An 18,642-nucleotide genomic window follows, 5' to 3' on the forward strand; every position below is an offset into this window, starting at 1 on the left:
TTCTATCTCTTAATATGATTTCATGAGTGTACGCATTTGTCAAAACGCATCCAGCTATATATTTTTTTGTACACTTAAAAAAAATATCTATTTATTTGGCTGTGCTGGGTGCGGCACACAGGATCTTCCTTGTGGCATGTGGGATCTTCAGTTGTGGCATGTGAATTCTTAGTTGCAGCATGTGGGATCTAGTTCCTTGACTAGGGATCAAACCGGGCCCCCTGCAATAGAAGCACAGAGTCTTAGCCACTGAACGTCCAGGGAGGTTTCCCAACTATACATTTAAGATCTATTCATTGCACTGTGTATGTTACATCTCAATACAAAAATAATTCTTCCTATGATGATGTAAGATTTGTCATTTTCTTCTTGTAGATCTGTCCATTTCTGCTGTATATATTTTGAGGCTATATTATTAGATATCTGCAAATTTATGTATATATAACTGAATGCTGTACATCTGAAACTAACACAACATTGTGAATCAACTATATTTCAATTAAAACAATTTTTAAAATATATCTGCAAATTTAGAATACTGCTGATGAGTGGAAGCTTTTCTGCTCGTCTATAAACACATACAATGTGTCCTCCACACTCATTCCTTCTATCGTATTCTAGCCTAATCTTCCATTTGCAGTGCTTCAGCACGTAGACCTGTCTTGCTGGTTTTGGGTCGGACTTAAAACGAATCCCAAGAGGGGGACGTGCAGCCACAGAACTAGCTGCATGCAAATGACTGGAAGTCCCTTCTCCGGTCACTTGGGGCATCCATACCTCATGGGCTTCCAACTCTGGCTTCTGCTCAGAATCCAGCCAGCATCTGTTCCAGTGGTCGAAGCAAATGCTCAGTCAAAACAAAGAGCAGCCTGAAGAAGGTGAGGGAATAGGGGATTTTGCAAGTTCTCACACTCCAGACCAGCGAACAAGAAAGACTTGGTATAAAGGGCTCAGATCTCAGAGAAGGGTTCTAGACATCGCACACTGCATACTCTACTTTTGTGGTGGCGGTGGCAGGTTGTAGGGCAGGGAGCGGGAGGAAGCTGAAGAATAGGGAGGGGAAGGTTGCTGCAGCCTCAGCCTCAGGAGATAGGGGCTTTAGGTATCAGGTGCCTGGACTGCACCACGCCTGCTATTTTAAAGCTAGGCCTCTCTTCCAGGCGCGTGGTGTAGGGGGAAGGCGTCATTTGAAGCACCCACATCCCAGATGGGAGATGTTGATGGGGGTGAGATGGAGATGACACTTGTCTGTGGCTACTGCTGGGCGCTCTCGCCCTCCGACCCCCACCACTATAAAGCTGAGCAACCCAAGGAGCAAACACGCGGTCCATACACTTGCACTTTCACTCACTGGTGGGTGGACCAGGCTCCCCCCAACTCTGGGCTTTTATTGGTCAGCCGAGAAGAGATAGCTAGCAGCCTCCTCCGGATTGGTCGATTTCTGCTAGCTCTCAAGTCAATCAGAGTAGAAGGTACTGGACTCCCATTCTCTGGCTTCCGGGGGAACCATGTTGGGTAGCGGCCTGCAAACCTTCCCGTCCTGAGGCCGCAACGTGATAACATCCCCAGCTTTCCTCTGCCGCCGCCGTCTCCTCCTAACAGGTTATTTCAATGAATAAAAATGCGCTTTTTCACTCACAAAACGTGTCGTTTCATTAGTATAATGTGAGAAGCCTGCGTTTAGGCAGTGAAGCGCGAAGGAGGGGAAGAGGTGCCCTATTCTGCCCACCAGCCCTCTAAACCAGCAAAGATTCAATACTGATTCCCGCTATCCAGGAGGCCCCCACTTCGGGCCTCCCGCAGCGGGCGCCGGTTTTGAGTGACTTTTGGCCCCTAGCGGCACCTGTAGCGTCCCTAGTTACCGGACCCCTAGTAACCACCTCCCCAAGCAAGGAGCCATCGGGCGCCTACGGCCGCGCCGGCTTCCACGCCCCGGGCCAGCGCGGGCGCTCAGGCCTCGGTGGCGTGGTGATGGCCGCCTCGCACCGAGCAGCGAAGCTGGCGGCCAGCAGTCTCCAAACCCCGGTCAATCCCAGCACCGGAGCGCGGGTCACCCATTACGAACGCAAAGACCCCGTAGAGTCCCTGTCGGCGGCGGCAGCGGCCTTGGAGGAGACGGAAGAGGAGGAGGAAGAGGCAGCGGAGCTGGCGCGGGCGCCGGTAATGCAGGGGCGGGAAGTGGGCTGGGGCTAGGCCCGGGGGGGTGCAGCTGGAGGCTGGTCGGCGACCTCGCTGGTGAGGCGAGGGCTGGGAAACGCGCGCCCTGTCCAGATCCCTCCCTACCGGTGAGCCTGGCCCACCACGTTCTCTGTGCTCCCACGGAAAATACTCAAAACCAAGGCGTTGAAAAGTCTTTTAACTTTAACTGAAGAGATTGTTGTAAAAATTTCTTGGAGAGCATTTACGTTAGTCTGTTTCCAGAGAGTGAAAAGTACAGAACTTTACTCCTTATGCCCCAGCATCTGTTGGGAGTAGATATTTGCTTTTCTTTTTCTTTTCAACTTGAGGAAAACTGTTCTATCCATAGAGGATAACCCATAAAACGCAAGTGAATCAGCTGTGCTGTCAGGTGTGTTTTGTTGTCATCTTGATGTCTTGGTTATTAGTGCATTTTAATACAGAACATGAGAGATGATGTTTAAAACCAGCAAGAGTTCGCTGGGTAAATCAGACAAATATAGTTAAGCTTCCAGAGAAACAAATTACCGAGGTTCCAATGTTTCCACTCGGCTCTTAAGGGTGGGGTGAGACAGCTTTTTCACTGATCAATTTTCAGTGTCAAATGTGTTGTGACCACCTGTCTACCAGGTAGAGAGTCAAGTCTGCCATCGGCTCTATTCACTTAAAAGATGGGAACCTTGAATTTTAACTAGCAATCTGCAGACATAAACCTCCTTAACCCCAGTTAAAGATTCTTAATACCATTTGTCCAAAGCTTCTCAGATTCAAATCATTGTGGTCTAGGGCTAATAGAAATTACTGGATATTTTGGAATTCTAATCTCTTTAATCTACACTAAAACTGTTAATGAGAAAATCTGTAGCAACACCTTTTATGGGCAGTATTTTACCAACAGATAAACTACTTGAGGTTATCCAGAGTAAGGCAGATTGAGACCCTGAACATGAACCAGGGTCAGTGACCTAGGACCAGATTCATTCATGGTAAAGCTTCTCCTCAACACAAATTTCAGGAGCCAACGAAGGAGGCAAACTGATGTTGGAAAAAGATTTGAATGGAGAAAAAGGATTTGGAGTCCTGGGCTAGGATCTGTTCATTTGCTAGTTGATATTCAGAAGTAACTTCCTTCAATCTCAGTTTCCTTATCTGTAAAAGAACTATAATAACTGTCTCTCTTTCTTGTCTCACTGGGCTATTATGATAACCAAATGAGAGAGTATGTTATAGCTAAAGGACAGCTTGTATAAATTAGTAATAATAATAACAACTGCCAGTGGGACTGTTATTTGAACAACTCTCGCAAAGATTAAGTTCTACTTTGGCTTGCTGTGGTGGAGGAAGCAGTCAGTTCTGTAGTCACAGGTATACGTCCAGAGTGTCCTGGTTAACTGCAGATCTGTATGAGAAACGTCACCTTAGGAGAGGTTAGTTTAATGAGCTAATTTCCAAGGGGCATGGTCCTACTGAAAAAAAAAAAAAAGGAAGCTAAGTTTGGAGTTTGACACTGTTTTGAGACCACTGTACTTGAAGGATCCAAAAGCAAATCTGGATAAGCTGCCACTGTAGAAGGCCTGATGGTCAGAGGACATGGGGTTGGCAGACAAAGCACTGAAAAGCCAAGGAGAGTGCAGGAGCCAAGCTTTGCCTTCTTCACAGTTTGGCTTGGTCTCCACCTTGGGTTTTTTATTTTTCTATTTATTTGTTTTATTTATTTATTTATTTTGGCTGCATTGGGTCTTTGTTGCAGTGTGCGGGCTTCTCGTGGTGTCTTCTCGTTGCAGAGCACAGGCTCTAGGTGCGCGGGTTTCAGTAGTTGCAGCACATGGGCTCAGTAGTTGTGGCACACGGGCTTAGTTGCTCTGCAGCATGTGGGATCTTCCCGGACCAGGGCTCGAACCCGTGTCCCCTGCATTGGGAGCACAGAGTCTTAACCACTGCACCACCAGAGAAGTCCCTCCACCTTGGTTTTTTAAAGGTTAGTTTGTCTCAACTTCATCATCTATAAGATGGAGTAAACTCAGCTTACCAGAATCACCACACAAAATTGATTAGAGAACCAACTGTCACAGTAGGCCCCTTTAAGTCCTTTGGTTTGCCAAAGCAACCCCCGCCCCACCGCCGGCTCCATGCATACCCCTTGCAGGACTCTGTGCCCATATAGGGCACTAAGCCATATTTCTTGAATCTAGCCTCAGTTGGAGATAACAGTTCATAGACCTTTATGGGGTTGATGATGACATGGGTAAAGCACTATTCTATAATTCACAGTTAAAATTTCACTGACTTTCCTAATGGGATGGCCTTCTATTTTTCAACAAATATTGAGCATTTATTAAGTGCGAGTCACAGACTATTCAGTAGTAAATGAAGCAGACATAGCTCATGTCCTTAGAGTGCTTCCATTCTGATGGGGAAGTTAGACAATAAAAAATGAACAGTCAAATGATTATAAGACAGGAAATGTTGGGAAAGAAATGAACAGGTTACTATAATTAAAAAAAGAAATAGGAAGGAACCTATTTCAGTGAGTTAACATTTAAGCCAATGCCTGATTGATGAGAAAGAGCAGCCATTTGAAGAGTGGGGGAGGGAAAAGCATTCCAGGCAAAGGGAGTGGCTTATGCAGAGGCCCAAAGATAGGAAGAGAGAGAGTTTTGTGTGATTAAGGATCTGAAAGAAAGCCAATGGGACTGGAGAAGAGAGAGGGGGAGAGGGGAGGGGATGAGGTTGGAGAGGTAAGGAGGGTCTTGTAGACCAAGGTAAGGAGTTTAGTGTTTATTGCAGGTGCAGTGAGAGGTCCTTGAAGACTTTTAAGAGATCTGACATGTTCCTATTTACATTTTAAAACGCTGACTCTGATGGCTTTGTGGAGAATGATTGGAGGGTTTGACAAAGAAAGGAGACTGGGTAGGAGGCTTTTGCAGTAATTCAGGTGCCAGAAGTGGTGGCTTGGACCTAGAGCCCAGGGGAGATGGCAAGAAATGGACAGATTGCATAGGACTTAGATTAGATTGGATATGAAGGCCAAGGAAGAAGTCAAGAATGCTCATTCCCACGTTTCTGGTTTGACCAGCTGCACAGAAGATAACGTCATTTACTGAATTGTGGGTAACTTGGGGAGGAATAGATTCAGGGGCTGGGTGGGAATCAAGGTTTCAGTTTTGAACATGGTAAATTTGAGATACCTGTGAAACTACCAAGTGGAAAGATGTAGGAAGCAGTTGGGCCTATGAAACTGTAGTCCTGTTGGGTGTGGGATGGAGAATCTCCATCTGGGAGTTTTCAGCGTTTTTGAAGCACTGGATTAAGTCACTTAAGGGGAGACTTCAGAGAAGGAAGAGAAGGGGCCTAGTATAGAACTCTTAAAACCCTTGACATTTAACAGGTAGAGAAAAAGGGGGCAAAAGAGATTAAGACCAGCTACAGTGGTAGAAGAATTATTGCAGGGGTGTGGAAGTTTCCAATTCATTGGTTTCAATGCTAAGGGAAAGGGGCAAATGCTGCTAAGAGAAGGACACTTCATCCCCGAAGCAGGAGGGAAGGAGCAAAGGGGCACAAAGGCAGGCAGTTTTGTAGATGGGAAGATGAGGGAACTTCCCTCTGACGGTTTTTTTTTTTTACTGAAGAAATAAAGGAATTATCATGGGCAGTTTGGAGTCGGGGTGGGAGCAGGTAGAAGAGCAAGGGACAGGTAGGCAGGATCTCTGGGGCAGTGTGAGAGCCACTTCCAGAAGGAGCACGGGAGGTACCAGGCAGACCAAGTAGCCATGAGAAATTGTTCATTTTTAAATTTAGTATTAATATTCACAAAACATTCTTTTTCTTTTTTAAAGTTACATTTTAATTATAGAAGTAATACATGAACACATTCTCCTTTTAAAATTTCAAATGTTATATCGTGCTTGCTTCGGCAGCACATATACTAAAATTGGAACGATACAGAGAAGATTAGCACGGCTCCTGCGCAAGGATGACACGCAAATTAGTGAAGTGTTCCATATTTTTATAAAGACGTTAAAAAAAAATGTTATAATAAGGCTTAGGCCCTTTTAACACTTCTCCCCTCAAAAAGAAAATCTGGTTCCCCCCTCCCTCCTCATCAGTAGCCACTGTTTTGAAACTGATATATATTCTGGGCTTTTTCCTGTCTCCTGTGTACATATTTTAATATATGGTAGCATTTTATAGATACATATTGTTCTGCCACTTGCTTTTTTTCTCTTATGTACATTTAGATCTGCCTCATTCCTTACAAATCCCTTTAATGCAAAAAACTTTTTAAATAAAAATTCCATAATTGTAGATGATAGTAGATCGACTGTAACACAAATAATTATGAGTGCTGATTACTAATGAAGCAACATGTGTTGGAAGGAGACATCATCTAACTGGGTCAAGCCAATCTAGGGAAGATTATCCTGTAATCTAGTGGCTGCATGTACAACAACATTCCACAGAAAGCTCAACAATTAAAGGGAAAGGGTGCTATTTTAGGTTCTTGGAAAATAATGTCCTTGGCCTAGATTATTTGAACTACTAAATGTTTCCTTCTGTGTGGAGACAATTTAAGATGAAATTAGAGTTGGAAGTTGCTTACTAACCATTTATCTGTTTTGGGTAAAACACTGTGATATCAGTTTATCCGAAAAGTTCAGGCTAGTGTTACCAGTATTAAGCTGAAATGGAATGGATACTGTGCAAAATCAGTGCGTAAGTATAATTATCATTTGCCACATCTCTTCAGAAGCTACTCATCCTTCTATATCTTTTTTTTTTTTTTTTTTTTTTTTTTTTTTTTTTTTGCGGTACGCGGGCCTCTCACTGTTGTGGCCTTTCCCATTGCGGAGCACAGGCTCCGGATGCGCAGGCTCAGCGGCCATGGCTCACGGGCCCAGCCGCTCCGCGGCATGTGGGATTTTCCAGACTGGGGCACGAACCCGTGTCCCCTGCATCGGCAGGCGGACTCTCAACCACTGCGCCACCAGGGAAGCCCCCTTCTATATCTTTTTCAAACAGTTTTTCCAGGTTCAAATAAACTTCATCCTTTCTGTGAAAATGATTGTTATAAGGCCTTGTTTTAAGGAATGTTCTAAAAGAATGAATGGAGAGCACGTGGATGCTTTTGCCTAAAAGCGAGTCTTTGGAATATCCACTCTGTTTCAATGGTAGTTTTTGGAAAATAAGCCCTTTCCTTAATACTCAGTAGGATATCACTCTTAAGCAGCCAATATTTCTTTGATTCAGTCTTTATGAGGGAATACCTGTCCTCTTCCCTTGGGAGAAACTTAATATTGTTTTAGCTGGACATTGGCTCATCCAACAAATACTTATTGAGCGTCTGCCATTGGCCAGGCACTTTTCTAGGCACTGGGGACACAACTGAACGAAGCACACAAACGCTTGCTTTTGTGATGCTCACTTTTTGGTGGGGGCAGGCATCCAGTACACAAATCAGCAGAGATATCAGTTGGTGGTGAGTACTTATGAGAGAAAGCAGCAAAGGGAGGCTGACAGTGAGTCAGGGGAGAGGCTGTAATTTCAAACAGGGTAGTCAATGAAGGCCTTGCTGAGAAGATGACATTTTGAGTGAAGGTCTGAAGGAGTGAGCAGGTGGGCTGTTCAGATATCTGGAGGCAGAGAGAGGGAACAGTAAGCCCTTGAAGTGATCTTGCTGATTCTGTGAGCTTCGGAAAAACTGCAAACTGGAATCCGCCGCTTCTGCTAGTATGAGCTCCTGCCGCCAGGATGGACGAGGAACCCTGCTGGGGCGGTACAAGCGATTAGCAGATGGAGAACTAACAGGAAGGAATAAGTCCCTGCTTCTTCCTCCAGCCTTGCAGTCTCCCTGTAGCCCCACTGTTAGCAGAGTCTAGCGGGAAGCAGCTGGCAAAGTGGAAATGCGGTTTGCAGAGTCCCAAGCCCAGCATCACATAGCACGGCTTTGGAGCTGAGACACCAGTTTAACACCTGGCTCACATACTTTATGTATCGTAAAGCTGAAGTTCAAAAGGCTAGGGCCCACGTCACATGGCTAAGAAGTGCAGAACCTAGGCATGAATGAGAATGCTGACACCACGTCTGTAATCTTTTCCCCACGCCACGAGAACGCTCCAAACTGAAAAGTTACTTAACTTTCATCAAACCCTTTCAGCGTTGAAGGGTTGTAAAGGGGCTGAAACCAGGTGACGCGTGAGTGGTCAGGAGCCAGTGGTAGACAAGAAACAGAAACCACCGCCTGCTTGCCCTAACTTCCCTTTCCAGGCTTGCTTCCCAAAATTGCTTTATGCATTTTTACTTTCCTTTTAGCCTGCAGCTGTGTGCACGTTGCTTTCCACCACGCACCACCGCCCCCATCCCCAACACTTTTGCTAACGTCATTTCCTTTGGAGTGCCTGTTCCCTCTTTCCCCATATATAATACTTTCCATGATCCTCCAGATTCTTCCATTCGTTGACTCAGCCCAAATATCACCTCCTCTAGGAAGCCTCCCCTTATCTTCCAAACTCAAACCAAACCAAAGCTCCCTTCTTTCTTTTATTTTTTTTTGGCGGGACGCGGGCCTCTCACTGTTGTGGCCTCTCCCGTTGCGGAGCACAGGCTCCGGACGCCCAGGCTCAGCAGCCATGGCTCACGGGCCCAGCTGCTCCGCGGCATGTGGGATCTTCCCGGACCGGGGCACAAACCCGTGTCCCCTGCATAGGCAGGCGGACTCTCAACCACTGCGCCACCAGGGAAGCCCAAAGCTCCCTTTTTTTAAATACCCTTATCACTTTGTTGCTGAACTCAAGTTTGTGTGCCCAATGCACAGTGAAGCCAAACAAACCAAAATAGTGGAGTTTGGAGCAGAGAAAGGTTTATTGCAGCCCCAAGCAAGGAGAATAGGCGGCTTGTGCTCAAAAAGCCCAAACTCCCCTGATGGGGAAGAGTTTTTATAGGCAGAATTAGGGGGGAGGGCTGCAGGGTGTGTAACCTTTCTCTGATTGGTTGATGGGGAGGTAACAGGGTGGTGTTCCAGGAATCTCAGTCGTCAGCCTTCTGGTTCCAGCCAGTCTGGGGCCATGTGCTTAGGCTTAGCCTAAAGTTACCATCCTCCACCTGGGTGGGGGTCTTAGTTCCTGTAGAAGAACTCAGAGATTCGTATCAGATTGTTATGTATATCCCTTGAGAAGGAACCAGGACCCTCCGCTTTCCTCCACTACTGTTTCTTGACTGTTTTTCCTTTGTTTCTGCATTCCCTCACTCCTCGAATTAGTTACTGTTTGAATCTGCCCTTTGAAATGGGGACACAGAAAGACTTCTGTGCTGAGGAGGACCCCACAGGGTTCTGCTCAGTTTCAACTAGACCTTTGTATCTCTCATGACCACTGTCCATTTCATGTTAGTCCTCCTGTCACTGCTTATTTAGATGCTGGTGTTTGCCAACATTTCCATCCTCAGGTTCTTGCCTCTCATTGCCCACAGGCAGCCTTATCCACACCCAAGGATGCACCTGCACTTCTGTGTGCATTGCTGGCTCCCATATCTCCATCTCCAGCCCAGCCTTCTTACCAGGTCTCCAGACCTATTTTCCCCCCTGTTTCCTATACATTTGGCTGCCCTACTATCCTCTCACACTTAGTGTGTCTAAAACAGAGATTAGTTTCCTTTCCCTAAAATACTCTTCCTCCCTGTATTCCCTATATTAATGAATGGAAGCCCCATCATCTACCTAGACATACAGCACTCCAAACAGAAACCTTTTCAATTTCTTGCCCACAGTCCAGGCTATTATCAAGTTGATGATTCAGCTTCTTAAATCTCCCAAGGTAGCCTCCTTTCTTGTGTTCCTGGTGCTGTTCCCTAATTCTGCCCTTAATACCTCTAACTCGGACCCTTGCAGTAGCCCATGAACTGCCGCCAACCTTGCTTCCCTTCACTACACCTCACTTGCTACCAGAGAGTCCTTCTGAGTGTTACTGACCATGTCTCTCCTCTGCTCACATCCTTTAAGGCTCCTGTTGCCTGTGGCTTGACCCCCTGGACTCTTGGTACTCTTGGTTGGGCTTTTTTTTTTTTTTTAAATATTTATTTATTTGGGGCTGTGTCAGGTCTTTGTTGCAGCACTCAGGATCTTTCGTTGCAGTGCACAGGCTCTTCGTTGTGGCACGTGGGCTTCTCTCTAGTTGTAGTGCAGCACAGGCTCAGTAGTTGTGGCACGTGGGCTCACTAGTTGTGGTGCCCAGGCTTAGTTGCCCCATGGCATGTGGGATCTTAGTTTGACCAGGATCGAACCCACATCCTCTGCATTGGAAGGCAGATTCTCAACCACTGGACCACCAAGGAGGTCCCTTGGTTGGGGCTCTTGACATGCCTTTTTCACCTTGCTTCCCATCCTCCTGTGCTCCATATGCCCTATTCCCCACCCCCACTCAGACTATATACCTCTCTCCGAGCACAGCATGCCTGTTCCTTCCTCTTGTGGCTAAAAACCCTCCTGCCCTTGGGAGGAGTGTGGTGTGTCTTTGGAGCCTAATAGACTTGGGATTGGATCCCAGCTCTACTTACTAGCTGTGTGACTGTAGGCAGGTCACCTAACTCCTCTGAGCCTCAGTTTCCTCACCGAGGACAGAGTACCTGCCAGTTGCATCATCATGAAGTAACATGATGAATGTTCTAGCACTGTGCCTCAGTTTCTCTGTTTTTCACTGTTTCCCTGCTCTGGCAAACTTTGTCCTTATCCAGCCTTATGTCTCCCGTCTGGCTCACCTCTGCAAATTTTGTCTCTTCTTTCCCCCAGTCAGAATTAGGTATTCCTTCTGTGAGCTCTCATGGTCTCTGATATTGTAACATACATGGTCACTCATCTGTCTACCTGCTCAGCTGGGAGCAACTCGTGGGCAGGAATCAGGAGTTCTGTCTCATCCAGAGTCTGCTATCAATTATTTATCTACATGTCCTGTCCTAAACTAGCTGGAAGCTTCTCGAAGGTGGAGTTTTCATCTGATTTGTATCTTTCAGCAGCTAGCTGAGTGCTGGGTGTCTCTAAATATTGAATGAATGACAAAATTAACAAAGTACTTGTTCCCACAGCTAAGAAGGTAATGGTGAAGAACACATACAGGAACAGCAAAAGATATCAGAAAATTCTCTTAATTGAGTTGTATGACTCATAAAGCAATTCTCCAATTTATTTGGCAATAAATTTCTGCACACTGTTTCTACTGAAGGAAACTTGTTTTCCTTCGTTTTCTCTAAGTTATCCCAAGTGGTAAAACACTGGCCTCCTGTACACTGTTTTTAGCCCATTAAAATATTATATCTATAAATATTATTTAAAACTGACTCTTCTGAATTTTCCTGGGAGACACTACTCAGATTTATTTTCTAGAGTCTTATCAGATTGGATCTCTAATTTTCCATTGGCAAATATGCTTTTTCCATTTTGAGTCTGTTTCAGGCACTAAGCTAAATTTAACGCCATGGTCAGCAGCCTTTTATGCATAGTATCATAAATAATTTCAGTTGTTTCTCACCTGAGAAAATATAATTTTTTTTTATTTGTGGAGAATATGGGGTTTTACCTCTTTAGCTGCCTCAGTTAAAAGAACTTTGAAAGGTATGCGAAAGGAATGAGGGGAAAAGATCAGTCATGCCCTTCTAGGCATGTATATAGAATACCCACCCTATGTGTTCTTGTTCTGTTGTCACCCCACAGTCCCCGTCACCGTGGGAGCTACTGCTCTTGGTGCCCACGGGAGCGGCTATTCCGGAAGTCCCTCCCACCTCCTCCCAGGCCCTCCTACTCCCTCCTGAGGTACCCGCCCTCCCCACCCCGCCTCCCGTACCGTACCCCTGCGGACATCCTGGAGGGCTTTTCCCTGGCTCCTTGATGAGCCCCTGAGAACCTTGTTCCCTCCATTCTTGCATTCCCCTGACTTTTCTGTTCCCCGCTCTTCTCTCCATTGGAACACCCACCCTGGGGGCCCACAGTGCAGAGCCCAGCTGTGGGCTACGGTTGCTTGGTTTGCAGCCCGAGGAACTATGTTCTTCGTCTCAGGTAAACCTACACTCAGAAAGAGTTTTTTTTTTTTTTTTTTTTTTAACACCTTTATTGGAGTATAATTGCTTTACAATGGTGTGTCAGTTTCTGCTTTATAACAAACTGAATCAGTTATACATATACATATGTTCCCATATCTCTTCCCTCTTGCGTCTCCCTCCCTCCCACCCTCCCTATCCCACGACTCTAGGCGGTCACATAGCGCCAAGCTGATCTCCCTGTGCTATCTGGCTGCTTCCCACTAGCTATCTATTTTATGTTTGGTAGTGTATATATGTCCATGCCACACTCTCACTTTGTCACAGCTTACCCTTCCCCCTCCCCATATCCTCAAGTCCATTCTCTAGTAGGTGTGTGTCTTTATTGCCGTCTTGCCCCTAGGTTCTTCATGACCTTTTTTTTTTTTCTTAGATTCCATATATATGTGTTAGCATACGGTATTTGTTTTTCTCCTTCTGACTTACTTCACTCTGTATGACAGTCTCTAGGTCCATCCACCTCACTACAAATAACTGAATTTCGTTTCCTTTTATGGCTGAGTAATATTCCATTGTATATATGTGCCACATCTTCTTTATCCATTCATCTGTTGATGGACACTTAGGTTGCTTCCATGTCCTGGCTATTGTAAATAGAGCTGCAATGAACATTTTGGTACATGACTCTTTTTGAATTATGGTTTTCTCAGGGTATATGCCCAGTAGTGGGATTGCTGTGTTGTATGGTAGCTCTATTTTTAGTTTTTGTTTTGTTTTGTTTTGTTTTGTGGTACGTGGGCCTCTCACTGTTATGGCCTCTCCCATTGCGGAGCACAGGCTCTGGACGCGCAGGCTCAGCGGCCATGGCTCATGGGCCTAGCCGCTCCGCGGCATGTGGGATCTTGCCGGACCGGGGCACGAACCCGTGTCCCCTGCATCGGCAGGCGGACTCTCAACCACTGCGCCACCAGGGAAGCCCTCTATTTTTAGTTTTTTAAGGAAACTCCATACTGTTCTCCATAGTGGCTGTATCAATTTACATTCCCACCAACAGTGCAAGAGGGTTCCCTTTTCTCCACACCTTCTCCAGCATTTATTATTTGTAGATTTTTTGATGATGGCCATTCTGACCGGTGTGAGATGATATCTCATTGTAGTTTTGATTTGCATTTCTCTAATGATTAATGATGTTGAGCATCCTTTCATGTGTTTGTTGTCAATCTGTATATCTTCTTTGGAGAAATGTCTATTTAGGTCTTCTGCCCATTTTCGGATTGGGTTGTTTGTTTTTTTGATATTTAGCTGCATGAGCTGCTTGTAAATTTTGGAGATTCTTTGTCACTTGCTTCATTTGCAAATGTTTTCTCCCATTCTGAGGGTTGTCTTTGTTTTTTTTTTTTGCGGTACGTGGGCGTCTCACTGTTGTGGCCTCTCCCATTGTGGAGCACAGGCTCTGGACGCGCAGGCTCAGCAGCCATGGCTCACGGGCCCACTGCTCCGCGGCATGTGGGATCCTCCCGGACCTGGGCACGAACCCGCGTCCCCTGCATCGGCAAGCGGACTCTCAACCACTGCGCCACCAGGGAAGCCCCTGAGGGTTGTCTTTTTGTCTTGTTTATGGTTTCCTTTGCTGTGCAAAAGCTTTGAAGTTTCATTAGGTCCCATCTGTTTATTTTTGTTTTTATTTCCATTTCTCTAGGAGGTGGATCAAAAATGATCTTGCTGTGATTTGTGTCATAGAGTGTTCTGCCTACGTTTTCCTCTGAGAGTTTGATAGTGTCTGGCCTTACATTTAGGTCTTTAATCCATTTTGAGTTTATTTTTGTGTATGGTGTTAGGGAGTGTTCTAATTTCATACTTTTATATGTACCTGTCCAGTTTTCCCAGCACCACTTATTGAAGAGGCTGTCTTTTCTCCACTGTATATTCTTGCCTCCTTTATCAAAGATAAGGTGAACATATGTGCATGGGTTTATCTCTGGGCTTTGTATCCTGTTGCATTGACCTATATTTCTGTTTTTGTGCCAGTACCATACTGTCTTGATTACTGTAGGTTTGTAGTATAGTCTGAAGACAGGGAGTCTGATTCCTCCAGCTCCATTTTTCTTTCTCAAGATTGCTTTGGCTATTCGGGGTCTTCTGTGTTTCCACACAAATTGTGTAATTTTTTCTTCTAGTTCTGTGAAAAATGCCAGTGGTAGTTTGATAGGGATTGCATTGAATCTGTAGATTGCTTTGGGTAGTAGAGTCATTTTCACAATGTTGATTCTTCCAATCCAAGAACATGGTATATCTCTCCATCTGTTTGTATCATCTTTAATTTCTTTCATCAGTGTCTTATAATTTTCTGCATACAGGTCTTTTGTCTCCTTAGGTAGGTTTATTCCTAGATATTTTATTCTTTTTGTTGCAGTGGTAAATGGGAGTGTTTCCTTAATTTCACTTTCAGATATTTCATCATTAGTGTATAGGAATGCTAGAGATTTCTGTGCATTAATTTTGTATCCTGCTACTTTACCAAATTCATTGATTAGCTCTAGTAGTTTTCTGGTAGCTTTTCTAGGATTCTCTATGTATAGTATCATGTCATCTGCAAACAGTGACAGCTTTACTTCTTCTTTTCTGATTTGGATTCCTTTTATTTCTTTTTCTTCTCTGATTGCTGTGGCTAAAACTTCCAAAACTATGTTGAATAATAGTGGTGAGAGTGGGCAACCGTGTCTTGTTTGTTCCTGATCTTAGTGGATATGGTTTCAGTTTTTCACCACTGAGGATGATGTTGGCTGTGGGTTTGTCATATATGGCCTTTATTATGTTGAGGAAAGTTCCCTCTATGCCTACTTTCTGCAGGGTTTTTATCATAAATGGGTGTTGAATTTTGTCAAAGCTTTTTCTGCGTCTATTGAGATGATTATATGGTTTTCCTCCTTCAATTTGTTAAAATGGTATATCACATTGACTGATTTACGTATATTGAAGAATCCTTGCATTCCTGGAATAAACCCCACTTGATCATGGTATATGATCCTTTTAACGTGCTGTTGGATTCTGTTTGCTAGTATTTTGTTGAGGATTTTTGCATCTATGTTCATAAGCGATATTGGCCTGTAGTTTTCTTTCTTTGTGACATCTTTGTCTGGTTTTGGTATCAGGGTGATGGTGGCCTCGTAGAATGAATTTGGGAGTGTTCCTCCCTCTGCTATATTTTGGAAGAGTTTGAGAAGGATAGGTGTTAGCTCTTCTCTAAATGTTTGATTGAATTCGCCTGTGAATCCATCTGGTCCTAGGCTTTTGTTTGTTGGAAGATTTTTAATCACAGTTTCAATTTCAGTGCTTGTGATTGGACTGTTCATATTTTCTATTTCTTCCTGATTCAGTCTTGGAAGTTTATACGTTTCTAAGAATTTGTCCATTTCTTCCAGGTTGTCCATTTTATTGGCATAGAGTTGCTTGTAGTAATCTCTCATGATCCTTTGTATTTCTGCAGTGTCAGTTGTTATTTCTCCTTTTTCATTTCTAATTCTATTGATTTGAGTCTTCTCCCTGTTTTTCTTGATGAGTCTGGCTAATGGTTTATCAATTTTGTTTATCTTCTCAAAGAACCAGCTTCTAGTTTTATTGATCTTTGCTATCATTTCCTTCATTTCTTTTTATTTCTGATCTGATCTTTATGATAACTTTTCTTCTGCTAACTTTGGAGTTTTTTTGTTCTTCTTTCTCTAATTGCTTTAGGTGTAAGGTTAGGTTGTTTATTTGAGTTGTTTCTTGTTTCTTAAGGTAGGATTGTATTGTTATAAACTTCCCTCTTAGAACTGCTTTTGCTGCATCCCAAAGGTTTTGGGTCGTCGTGTTTTCATTGCCATTTGCTTCTAGGTATTTTTTGATTTCCTCTTTGATTTCTTCAGTGATCTCTTGGTTATTAAGTAGTGTATTGTTTAGCCTCCATGTGTTTGTATTTTTTGCAGATTTCTTCCTGTAATTGATATCTAGCCTCATAGCGTTGTGGTCAGAAAAGATACTTGATATGATTTCAATTTTCTTAAATTTACCAAGGCTTGATTTGTGACCCAAGATATGACCTATCCTGGAGAATGTTCCATGAGCACTTGAGAAGAATGTGTATTCTGTTGTTTTTGGATGGAATATCCTATAAATATCAATTAAGTTCATCTTGTTTAATGTATCATTTAAAGCTTGTGTTTCCTTATTTATTTTCATTTTGGATGATCTGTCCGTTGGTGAAAGTGGGGTGTTAAAGTCCCCTACTATGATAGTGTTACTGTTGATTTCCCCTTTTATGGCCGTTAGTATTTGCCTTATGTATTGAGGTGTTCCTATGTTGGGTGCATAAATATTTACAATTGTTATATCTTCTTCTTGGATCAATCCCTTCATCATTATGTAGTGTCCTTCTTTGTCTCTTGTAATAGTCTTTGTTTTAAAGTCTATTTTGTCAGATATGAGAATTGCCACTCCAGGTTTCTTTTGATTTCAATTTGCATGGAATATCTTTTTCCATCCCCTGACTTTCAGTCTGTATGTGTCCCTAGGACTGAAGTGGGTCTCTTGTAGACAGCATATATACGGGTCTTGTTTTTGTATCCATTCAGCCAGTCTGTGTCTTTTGGTTGGAAAATTTAATCCATTTACATTTAAGGTAATTATCGATATGCATGTTCCTATTACCATTTTCTTAATTGTTTTGGGTTTGTTATTGTAGGTGTTTTCCTTCTCTTGTGTTTCCTTCCTAGAGAAGTTCCTTGAGCATTTGTTGTAAAGCTGGTTTGGTGGTGCTGAATTCTCTTAGCTTTTGCTTGTCTGTAAAGGTTTTAATTTCTCCATCAAATCTAAATGAGGGGGCTTCCCTGGTGGCACAGTGGTTGGGAGTCCACCTGCCGATGCAGGGGACATGGGTTCATGCCCCAGTCCGGGAGGATCCCACATGCCACGGAGCGGCTGGGCCTGTGAGTCATGGCCACTGAGCCTGCGCGTCCAGAGCCTGTGCTCCGCAACGGGAGAGGCCATAGTAGTGAGAGGCCTGTGTACCGCAAAATAAAAAAAAAAAAAGTTTGAAATCTGAATGAGATCCTTGCTGGGTAGAATAATCTTGGTTGTAGGTTTTTCTCCTTATCACTTTATATATGTCCTGCCACTCCCTTCTGGCTTGCAGAGTTTCTGCTGAAAGATCAGCTGTTAACCTTATGGGGATTCCCTTGTGTGTTATTTGTTGTTTTTCCTTGCTGCTTTTAATATTTTTTCTTTGTATTTAATTTTTGATAGTTTGATTAATATGTGTCTTGGCGTGTTTATCCTGTATGGGACTCTCTGTGCCTCCTGGACTTGATTAACTATTTCATTTCCCATATTAGGGAAATTTTCAACTATAATCTCTTCAAATATTTTCTCAGTCCCTTTCTTTTTCTCTTTTTCTTCTGAGACCCCTATGATTCGAATATTGGTCCATTTAATGTTGTCCCAGAGGTCTCTAAGACTGTCTTCAATTATTTTCATTCTTTTTCCTTCATTCTGCTCTGCAGTAGTTATTTCCACTATTTTATCTTCCAGGTCACTTATCCGTTCTTCTGCCTCAGTTATTCTGCTATCGATCCCATCTAGAGAATTTTTAATTTCATTTATTGTGTTGTTCATCACTGTTTGTTTGCTCTTTAGTTCTTCTAGGTCCTTGTTAAACATATCTTGTAATTTCTCTATTCTATTTCCAAGATTTTGGATCATCTTTACTATCATTATTCTGAATTCTTTTTTAGGTAGACTGCCTATTTCCTCTTCATTTGTTAGGTCTGGTGGGTTTTTGCCTTGCTCCTTCATCTGCTGTGTATTTTTCTGTCTTCTCATTTTGCTTACCTTACTGTGTTTGGGGTCTCCTTCTCGCAGGCTGCAGGTTCGTAGTTCCTGTTGTTTTTGGTGTCTGTCCCCAGTGGCTAAGGTTGGTTCAGTGGGTTGTGTAGGCTTTCTGGTGGAGGGGACTAGTGCCTGTGTTCTGGTGGATGAGGCTGGATCTTGTCTTTCTGGTGGGCAGGTCCACGTCTGGTGGTGTGTTTTGGGGTGTCTGTAGCCTTATTTTGATTTTAGGCAGCCTCTCTGCTAATGGATGGGGTTGTGTTCCTGTCTTGCTAGTTGTTTAGCATCGGGTGTCCAGCATTGTAGCTTGCTGGTCATTGAGTGAAGCTGGGTCTTGGTGTTGAGATGGAGATCTCTGGGAGATTTTTGCCATTTGATATTACGTGGAACTGGGAGGTATCTTGTGGACCAGTGTCCTGAACTTGGCTCTCCCACCTCAGAGGCACAGCCCTGATGCCTGGCTGGAGCACCAAGAGCCTTCCGTCCATACGGCTCAGAATAAAAGGGAGAAAAAGTAGAAAGAAAGAGAGAAAGAAGATAAAATAAAATAAAATAAAGTTATTAAAATAATTATTAAGAAAA

The 18,642-nt window shown here is 43.8% G+C and overlaps 1 protein-coding gene and 1 non-coding gene across 6 annotated transcripts in view; both read left to right on the plus strand.

Annotated features, from left to right (window-relative positions):
- Window positions 1-1,588: 1,588 nt before the first annotated feature.
- FAM161A (FAM161 centrosomal protein A) overlaps window positions 1,589-18,642 on the plus strand; it is a 31,945-nt gene continuing 14,891 nt past the window's right edge. For all 5 annotated transcript variants that reach the window (XR_012325686.1, XM_073791340.1, XM_073791341.1 and 2 more), the window contains exon 1: window positions 1,589-2,160. Coding sequence is in view for 4 of the 5 variants with exons in the window: in XM_073791340.1 (XP_073647441.1) it covers window positions 1,972-2,160 (189 nt within the window). In the remaining variant the exon portion in view is untranslated. The remainder of the gene's footprint in view (window positions 2,161-18,642) is intronic.
- On the plus strand, window positions 6,080-6,186 carry LOC117307969 (U6 spliceosomal RNA). Its single transcript, XR_004521910.1, has one exon. It is a non-coding gene; the product is annotated as a U6 spliceosomal RNA (small nuclear RNA).

The sequence above is a fragment of the Tursiops truncatus genome, chromosome 14 (genome assembly GCF_011762595.2).
Source record: "Tursiops truncatus isolate mTurTru1 chromosome 14, mTurTru1.mat.Y, whole genome shotgun sequence".
Classification (NCBI taxonomy): Eukaryota; Metazoa; Chordata; class Mammalia; order Artiodactyla; family Delphinidae; genus Tursiops; species Tursiops truncatus.